The 10,536-nt window shown below is 32.1% G+C and overlaps 1 protein-coding gene and 1 long non-coding RNA gene across 2 annotated transcripts; one reads left to right on the forward strand and one right to left on the reverse strand.

Annotated features, from left to right (window-relative positions):
• Positions 1 to 240: 240 nt before the first annotated feature.
• LOC132722114 (uncharacterized) lies at positions 241 to 2,180 on the reverse strand. Its single transcript, XR_009624583.1, has 2 exons — positions 777 to 2,180; positions 241 to 431 (listed from the first exon to the last, which is right to left on the reverse strand). It is a non-coding gene; the product is annotated as an uncharacterized LOC132722114 (long non-coding RNA).
• A 3,686-nt stretch (positions 2,181 to 5,866) lies between these two features.
• Positions 5,867 to 10,163, forward strand: LOC132722115 (putative nuclease HARBI1; the record flags this gene model as incomplete). Its single annotated transcript, XM_060706549.1, has 4 exons — positions 5,867 to 6,904; positions 7,848 to 8,080; positions 9,398 to 9,551; positions 10,063 to 10,163. Coding segments are annotated over exons 2-4 (443 nt in total), but the record flags the coding sequence as incomplete, so codon positions are not given.
• Between the last annotated feature and the right edge of the window lie 373 nt (positions 10,164 to 10,536).

Genomic DNA, 10,536 nt, shown 5'->3' on the forward strand with positions numbered 1-10,536 from the left:
CCCGTTGGCCCACTGACTGGTTTCCTATAATAAACATTGGCCCTTCGTTGGCCCAATGCCTTATTTTCTACTATCTAAGTTGGCTCTCAGTTGGCCTATCACTTTGTTTCCTTCTCTTATTGTTGGCCCTCCATTGGCCCAATTACTTGTTTCTTACTACTAACGCCCTCAGATGACAAGACCAAAAACAGCATGTCTCCTAGAATTCAGAGAGACCGTAAAATAAAAGAACATAAAATATTCTAATTACTACAATTTATTTCTAAATGTTGTTCACATATCATTTTCATTTTCTTCTCTTTGTTGTTGCAACTTTTTAGCCAGTCTCTTCCTCCGCCCGCCTCCCCTATCCTTGGCATATCTTAGCCCCTCCTTCATTGTCTTCTCGATTTCATTATGAGTAGACCTCTGTCTACTTCCTCTTACAGCATCTGAAATTTATACAGTTTACTGATTTTATTTAAATATACACTATTAATTAGAATTTACTAGTTTAAAGGCAAATAAAACTGAAAAACTGCAAACAGAGCTAAGACTTTGATAGACTTAAGAAATATTTTAAATTACAAGTCAATAGATTTAATAGTAACAGAGATATTTGACATAATTAAAAATTTTAGCCTAAAATTTTCAAGTTAAAAGGAGGCATGATTCTGTCAAAATGCAAATAGAGTCATGATTATCATTTACAACACAAGAGTCATATCTTACACCCACGGTGTAAAATAATTTTTTAGCACCGGTGAAATCAACTTTGAAAAAGTAAAAATACAAACCTAATATGACTGTTTTAAGTCTAAGTTTTTCGAATGGTTTTTCGAGCCTTTTCCAACCCAGTTGTATTCTAGGGCAACTTCCTAAGACAAAGTGTGAGACATAACACTGCGAACATTGCTCCTCCAATTAGACATAAATTTGCTGTCTGAAATGAAATAAAAACAATTTTGCAGTCGGGTAAAGTAATTTGTGTTTAATGCGAAGTTACACTTTAAATTAAATTTACACAAAGTTTCGTATACCACTACCAAACATATTAATATAAATTACCTATTTATTACTCAGAGCAGATTGTATGAGCTTAACAGTGCTAATTGTAGTTTGTCAGTTTGTACTAACTTGCAAACTTATCAAAGATTGTTTGCAGTTATCACAATAAATTCAGATGTAAAATTATGCACATATCATATTTTAATATAATTAAATGGTTTTAATTTCATTACAAAAATCAAATTCATTCTGGCTTGTTTACCTGAAAACATCAAAGTATTTTCCATTACCAATCCGCCATTTTGTATTAATCACATGACCTGGTCACGTGGATAGTATAACAGGTTTTAAAACACTAATTCCGTGCAGGTTTAAATACATTAATATATTAGAAGGGTTTATTTTAAAGATTAAAGTAAAAAACTCTAGATCTACTTACATTTTTCAGTGTTGAGAAATTGCAGTCTAATTCAAATTTATTTAAATATATCTGTAAACACGTCCACGCAGCTCGAAATCAAGGGAGGGAACGGATGGGTAGTGCCAAAATGATCCTATTTCCATTCATTGATTACATAACCAGAGGTTAATTAGAGTTTAGAGTGGAAGATTCCGGAGGTTTATTGTAAACATTTAGGATGGTTAATCTGTTTCAGCACATGTATAATTGCCTTAGATTATACATCAGATCTTCAAGATTTCTATAGATCTATATAGATACATCCCCTACTACTGCATAGCCTGGGCTTTGGTCATTTCTAGACTCACAAAGTAATTATTTCTTACGTACATTTCTGATTTAATTTATATGAGTATTTCTTGAATGTGACAATATTGAAACATGGCTTCAAAAAAAACTTTATAAACTTAAGTCTTTACTCATTGTAGTGTACTGTTTATATACAGTAAAATATCTACATGCATATATGTGTTTAAAAAAATTGGGTCAGGTGCAGTAATATATTTGACGAAAATGTATCGTTGGTCAAACGTTGGCCCAACATCTGTTTTAAAGTACATATTTATCGCTATTGGGCCAATGCAGAAATGTCGCTGGCGTTAACTTATGGTTGGTTCGACGTTGGGCCAACAACTGCATTTATAGTACATGTTAATTAGTGTTGGGCCAACCATGGCCCAACAACGATTTTCCTTTGACGATTTTCCGTGGTTGGCCCAACCACTGCATGTTTACAGGGGGGACAAATCAATCTTATTACTATTATCTTATAATTGAACTGCAAAACAATGTACAGTGTGTTTGTTTAAACAGATATTCAGTATCTAGATAAACTAAAATATTTTATATCAAGATGCATGAAAAGTCATATTCCATTGAACTAAAACATCTCTGAAAAGGTTATAAAGTTTTCAGAATGTATTTATTTAAGGACAAAACTAGGTAGTTCTCACCATATCTGCTCCAAAGAACCTTCTATCTTACAATTAATACAAGATACTCCAATATTATTGCGTTTACATCGATAAGCGTGGACTCAAAATTTCCTATTACTCGAATGAATATTCCAAAATTAATTTTACCATTTACGGGACAGTTCAGCCAGATACGGGACACGCCTGTTTTCATGTTTACTTCATTTTTGTGATTGAAGTATAAGTTTAAATGTATTCGTTTATGAAAGTAAGTATCCATTGAACTCTATAATAGTCAAAACGTCTGAATACCAATTACAATATCAAAATTATGATTTTTAGAAGCTATCTGCAAGTGAAAAACACATTTCAGATGCGTATTTTTAAAAACATGGATACTTCTTTGTTTTCGTGGAAGAATACCATTCCAAAAATAACAACGTCCATTTACAAGTTGAAATAATTCAACAAATCAAGCAGAATAAATTACAAGAGAAGGTGAAAGAGGGTAAGTCCCGTAAATGATAGGCTCGTAAATGTTGAAAATTTGTTTTACAAGAGAATTTTATGAGAAATTGTTGAATGGTTTACATGAATGACAGAATATAAGCAAGACAAATATCCGCTCTAGATATCTGAAGTATTATAACATTGAAATTATTGAAAATATATTGTAAAACGCATGGTATTGATGAGCCTCGTAAATGATTTTGTAAAAATTACGCTTGTAAAATCCAAATTAACGTGAAATCCTTAACAAAATGGTTGCACAGATACTCTTAATCTTCATATTTTATGTTAACTATATTACTGTAGACTTAATATTGCTATTGAAATAACCATTAATACGTTACCATGTATGATTAACATTGTTTTGCAATTAAGACTCGTAAATGATTTCGACTTTGAAGACAAGCAATTCAAATTTGATTTTGAGAAAATTAATTTTCGTAATATCAAAAACAGTTTTATATGTCAAAATCTGCAATAGAATAACGAAAATAAGCTGTGTTTACTGTTAACCACGACTTTTTGTACGAAGATACGTGCAATGAAACATACTTCGATTTAGTTGAAGACATGCTGCTTTTCGTACCCCTTCCTTGCAAAAGCAATTGTCACTAGCAAAATCAAACCAAAAGACTATTAAACTTGCGCTGAAATTAAATCTTTGATGCAGTACCAATTGTTAAAACATTTTACAGGAATGATCGGGCTTATATATCTCCACAAATTTTCATAGAACATTGAAGACATGGAATGTCGTACTTAAGTGAGAATGAGTGAAAGGCGTTTCACTAAAAAAATGCGTAAGTACAAATTTCGTAAGTTTTTACGTAAAGTTACGCTCAAATTTTCCTGACTTAAAATTTACGTAAATATGGCCGACATTTTGTTAGGAAGAACGCGGCGAAGAAGAACGGCGAGAATTTTTAGGGAGAGACGGAATTGGCTTGAAATTTTGACAGAGAAGGAGGTTCGGGAGAAGTACCGACTAAGTAAGGAAAGAATAGCATGGATATATGACCTTATTAAGCACGACATTCAGCCAGAGACAAGGAGGAGTCATGCGATTAGCCCGATGACAAAAGTAAATTGTGCCTAGATCTATCTAAATAATATTCTATTAAAATAATACTAGAATTTTACATGTCGGTGTTCATTGTCTACGGTGTCCGTGAAAGTAGAAACGTTTCCCCATCACCACGAGATTACTCCCCTTTATTTATTGTCAACTGACCTTGACATTTACTTCATAATGAACGACATCTTTCTACTAAAACTCAGTAGATATTTAACATATTTTATTAGTATTGTATAGGGTAGCAAGTAAAAGAATATGGAAAGGGAAGTATTTTCTGTAGCTACCGTATTTTAAGAGTATATTTTTGTAAAAACATAGTAATGTATTGATGCCTGTCATTATAAATAATGACTCATGTTTTTTTCGTACCACAATAATCTCGCGCCATGTGCAATGCATGACTTATGCAGCATGTGCAGATTAACATTAATTCTCTTTCTTTCTAGAAAAAAAAACACTAATGTAAGCTACTGGTCGTAGACCATCAACCGGACACTTTTGGAACATTTTTCCGTACAGATTTCATAATTTTTTACCTAGAGACCAAAAAATTTTGGAAGTGGCTAGCCGTACGGGCCCGTACGGCTAGCCAAAAGTTCTAGCCGTACGTGAGTCACGTACGACTAGCCTGGACACACTGTATTGGCTAGCCGTACGGCACTTTTCAAAATTATATGGAAGTCGAAAATGCATATGTTATTTTTGTGTATTTAAACGACGATTTTAATCAAATCTCCGCATTTGTCCTAGTGTGTTCACTTTAATAAAGATGCTCCGCAAATTTGCAAAAAAAGAATGAATTCGAGTAAGCGTTGTATAATCTATCTTAATAAAATTAAGTGTCTTATAGTTGCATGTTATAACGTCCTTAATTTTCATGCTTATGATTTGTATGAAAGATGAATTGTTACCGTCGGTATTTGACGCAATTATCATGCAGAGACCGACAACAATTATTTTCGGTGTGTTTTTTTTTTTTTGTTTTTTTTTGTTTTTTTTTGTTTTTTTCTATCAATTTAAAAATTAAATTTAATGAAACAAAAAAGGATTATTATCAAAATTTTGTTAACTATTTCAATTGATGTTATTTAATTGCAACAAAACGCTATTTTTTCTCGACGTCTTGAGATGACAAAGTACGTACATTCTTTACTGTAGCTAACACGTCGATTAATCTCTAAAAAGTAAACATTCTTGACTAAAATCCTCGCTTAAAGTCATAATTAACATATGCACTTTCGCCTTCCATATATTTTTGAAATGTGCCGTACGGCTAGCCAATACAGTGTGTCCTGGCTAGTCGTACGTGACTCACGTACGGCTAGAACTTTTGGCTAGCCGTACGGGCCCGTACGGCTAGCCACTTCCAAAAATTTTACATAGTTCAGCTAGGTTCTTCTCCTAACTAACAAACTAGTTTGTTTATTTCTGATTTTATTGACATTTATATCTGAGGCTCAACAAGGAGGGTATCAAAATTACCTAAATTGTCTACACTACAGTACCATGTGTCCGGACAGTTATGTACATGATGTGATTTAATTCAGATAAAAGCTTGGGTGTTTTGATTTTTGATTTGTAACATGATATACAATATGTCGGCAACAAATGCTGAAGTTTTGGATATTCTATTATTCACTCTGCAAATTATTATAGCTGGTATATGAGGTCAGGCATTGCTTTCTTGACCCCCGAATTTCAACGTCAACATTCTTGAAATAGACATTAAAATATTACCATTTAAGGAGGTTGAAATAAATTTATTCACTTAATTTTAAAAGAAACATGCACTTATTGTTGATAAAAAAGTGACTGACAACCACTGAACAAAGAAAATACTAAATTAAGCATTTTCGGGGCCGTCCGGGTTTGGTGGTTGTCCAGTTTTGGTGGTCCCCAACCAGTAGCTGAAGCCTTTGATAAATAAGTGACCTCTCATTTCTAATTCATTTACTGTACATAGAATCTGTCAGTCTATGTAAGAAATATTAGAATTAAAATTAAATTTAGAAATTAAAATTAGTACATCTGTATTGTTTAGGTCTGTCATAAAAAATAGGTCGAGTAAAGATGTGCCAAGATTCTATAGAACCAAGATGACACAAAGGCTGAATTAATTTTAAGGTCAAGCTTATTCAGGATATAAAAGTATGATGTTGTTTGAGAATTTTTTCTTTGCCCAGGCTTGAGCAACATAACCTATAACAAGCATGTAATGTCTGATATATTGGACTAGGGTCAAGCTCAATTTGAGTCCTGTTTATTATTCAAAACACTTTACTTGATTACGACCATCCAAGCACAAACTTGGTTATGAACATTACTTTTGTTATACAAAGAGGATATTGAACGAGTGTAAGTTTAGTACTGAATTTATTGAACGAGTTGAATAAAAATTTATAATACCAACCTCTGTATAGCATAATAATATCTTATTCAACAAGTTCAATATATTCAGTAATGACCTTACACAAATTTGTTATACTATTTAACACTTTAAATACCAAAAATTGTTTTAAATAATTACTATTATTTTAAAGTGCAAAAGAACCATTTACATTGATGCCCTGACATTTAGCGCGACTCAACTCTATGTTTGTATAATGCAAATGATGTCACATAAAAATATATGCATGGCCCTGCAATACCATTTTACGGAGTCGCAAAGTCGGCACAGGAATGTGTCATGTGATAAGGTAATTTATAAAAGAAAGAATACTTTATTACATTTGATTATGAAAACTTCCACCTTTACCTTGCTGGAAATCAAATAAATATTAGTGACCTTGTTATAAGAAAGGTGTGCACTCAACTGTATCACACCTAGTATTTAGTTTGACTTTGTATTATTTTCAGTTATTGATAACACTACAGTTCCTTGCTAAAGGAGAGTTTTATAGTGAGGGAGGATTGACACATGGTGTGTCGAAAAGTTCAGTGTGCCGGTGCATTTGGCAGGTATTGTTGTTTTTGTTGCTGTTTTTTTGGTTGGCTGTAACGTTGTATCAACAATTTTAGGGTCAAAGTATGATGACATCCCGATCTTTACTTGTGGAGGAAGACCTCATCACATGAAGTCACCCTTTGCATAATTTCAGGCACATATTAAAATAACCGCAAACGTTATCATTATGTTACCTTATATTAATCTGTTGACCATGAACTTGGTTGTCACTAAGTTTTCAAAAAAGTTGGTTTTTAATAAGAGGTGGTCATTTTCCTTTGCATCAAATATGACAAAGTGGTTTGAAAAATGGGTGGTATTATAGTTTCCCCCCTGGCAGGCGGGCTGGGTGGGCCGCGTCTAACATTTGTGAATGACAAATCTGCTAGGATACCCTGTCTTATATATTTATAATGAGAATTCAACACTATATAAGGACACATTTATTGTCTTGCTATTGAGTTAATGTTTAAAAATAATGTTCAGTAAAATTGTAAATGAATCCTGTATGGAAAAGTATGCAAAGCCCTTAACAGTTATGTTGATATTATGTTTCATTAATTCTGACTCAAAAAGAAAAAAATCAAAGTATTATCAAACATTGCTGTTGTAATTAAGTTCAAGTTAAATTTTTCAATGTAACATGTCAACATGAAGCAGAAATAGTTTTACACAAAAAAATATCATTATTTATCCTATAAAATTAATGTTGATACTAAATCAAACTGAAATCTTAAAACATAATGCCTTCTAGATTTCTTTAATAAGTGTATCTAAATAATACCTTTTTTATCATTTTAATCAATGCTTGAATTGAAATGCATATGGAAAATCCATATAAAAAAAAAAAACATAAATGAATCACAGCTTCAAAAAATTTATATTATAGCATGCTTAATTATGTGAAAAATGTTATTTCATTTAAATGATGTATATTTTGAAATATTTTAAAAACAGGTGATAGCTGCTTTAGACCAGAGACTAGACAATATCAAATTCGCCATGAGTCCTGATGAACTTGCTTTAATTAAGCAAAAATTCTACAAAATTGCACGCATACCAAACTGTATTGGTGCAATTGACTGCACACTAATTCCAATCCTTTCTCCAAAAGAAAGAGAAGATGTATACGTGTGCAGAAAAGGCTACCATGCCATCAATGTACAGGCTGTGGTTGATACCAATATGAAGTAAGAAAAAGCTTTTTTTTAATTTATTAAAATGTTCAATGATATTTTCAATATATGTCAAAATCACAGGGGGCCCACACAGTGTTTGGATGGTATATACTGCTTGATAGTGACCTTAAAAACCTGCAAACTTGTTGATTATTAATTTTTGGTTCATTACTGTATTCAAATAATAAAATATATATATAGAATACAAAATTCATTTATATAACTTTCAAGGGACTCTACAGAGTTTATCTTTTTTGCCCCAACCAAAATGTTGGGGAGCATCCTGTGATTGGGTTAATCTGTACATATGTACACCCTATTGTCATAGTCGGCATGACAACTTGAGAAATAGTAATCCATGGTTGATGTAACTAGCTAGGGACAATGCACAAAATCAGTAGATGACTCCTATTAATTTTGAGGTCAAAAGTCAACTTCAGAGTGACACCTAATGAAAAAAATTTCATCTATGTAGGATTCTCAAATTTTATGTATTAGCTTTCATTATGCTCCCCGAAAAATTTCGGGGGAGCATATAGTCGGCGCCTTGTCCTTCTGTCCGTCCGAGCAAACATTTTGGGTATATGAGCTAACTAACAGTACACTGGAACAAAAGAGAACAAAGGACTTCATTCCGTAAATAATAGATAGCTCATAAGGAAACAATAGTTAGCCCACAAGGAAACAAAAGAAAAGAACAATAGAAGTAGCTCATAAACCTGAAAAATTGGTATGTCCGTCCGTCTGTCCGTTTTCTTGTCCGGAGCATAACTTGAAAACCCTTGGAGATAATTTGTTTAAACTTCATACAGTGGTAGAGGGCAGTAAGGGGGAGTGCAGTGTCAAAGAACCATAACTCTATTTTGCCCGGTTTTTGAATCATCTTCTCTTATAGAAAAATCTTGTCCGGGGCATAACTCTAAAACTATAAGAGATATCAACATGAAACTTTGTAGGTAGATGTATCTCAATGGGTAGATGTGCAGTGCACGAGAATCATAACTTTGCCTTGCCTAATTCTGGAGTTATTGCCCTTTGTTTATTTTTACTTTTTGAAGTTGTCCGGAACATAACTCGGAAACCAAAAGAGATATCAACAAGAAACTTTGGAAGTTGATAGATAACAGTGATTAGAAGTGCAGTGCAAAGAACAGTAACTCTGCCTTTCCTAATTTTGGAATGATTGCACTTTTAACCTTTTCCAGGAACATAACTCTGAAACTACAAGAGGTGTACTTTCCTGTGTCCAAAACCTATTCGGTGAGCATTGTTACCTTAGTGGAGCATCTTAAAAGTCTGTATTCATATCATATTTTCTTCTTTTCCTAGATTCACCAATGTTGTAGCGAAATGGCCTGGTTCGACACATGATAATATCATATTTGAAAACTGTGGGCTTAAACAGTGGATAGAAAATGGAATCCCTGGCTGGTTGATAGGAGATTCAGGTTATGCACTCAAAAGTTACATGCTAACACCAAAGGTACAATTTCTCTATCATGAAATTCATATATCTTTGCTAAACTGTGAGATAAGAAACAGCAAACAAGTTTAGTTTAAACATATCTGTTTAATCTAATATTATTTCCAAAATTAGATAAATAATAATAATATAACATTAAATTAGTACATGTACATACTCATTCAAATGAAAAAAGTAGTTATTATGTCATGGTCCTTCATATTCTGAAATATTAAATGTATCACAACAGAGTATAATTTTCAGTTATTTATGTATCGGCTCTATATTTCAACAATTAATTTATCATTTATTTCTAGATACAAGCTAATCTAGGAAATTGTGATTTGTTAAATATATTAAGTTGTTTTAAAAATGTTATGTCTTTCCCTTTAAACAGGATTAAACAGGTGAAAAATGAAAATTCAAAAAGTCTTAATTAACATGTCATTGTAAGAAATGTAAAATATCATAATCACAACTATAAATTCAACATTTATGGAAAAAAACCTTTTGTTATATATATCTAATGCAGATTAATCCATCTACCAGACAAGAGGTCTCATTTAATAATGCACACAGCAGAACACGAATGGTGGTTGAGAGAGCCTTTGGTATATTGAAAAGTCGTTTTCGGTAGGTCATTAATTTGTATATTTGTTACTATACACTTAAATGTAATAATGTTTTTAACACCTTATCACTTAACATTATAAAAACTTAATAGTCTATTAAATTTAAACAGTAATATCTTGCTTTATGCTATATGCATATGATAACATAACTATTTTTATTACTACAAGTTTAATTCTAGCAATTCATTATCTTGTTTGTTTTTTCTTTTAGTTTAAAACAAAAGTTTTGATTTGTAACAATTTAGAAGAATGTAAGTAATAATGTGATGTATGTAAATAAACTGTAACATACACACCATTGAGAAATATCTGAGATGTTATACTATACTAAAATTTCATTAAACTAAAATAAAATAGACAATTGCTTTATTTAT

This window comes from Ruditapes philippinarum, unplaced genomic scaffold, assembly GCF_026571515.1.
Source record: "Ruditapes philippinarum isolate M1 unplaced genomic scaffold, ASM2657151v2 ctg9097_1_1_1_1, whole genome shotgun sequence".
In the NCBI taxonomy this organism is placed as follows: Eukaryota; Metazoa; Mollusca; class Bivalvia; order Venerida; family Veneridae; genus Ruditapes; species Ruditapes philippinarum.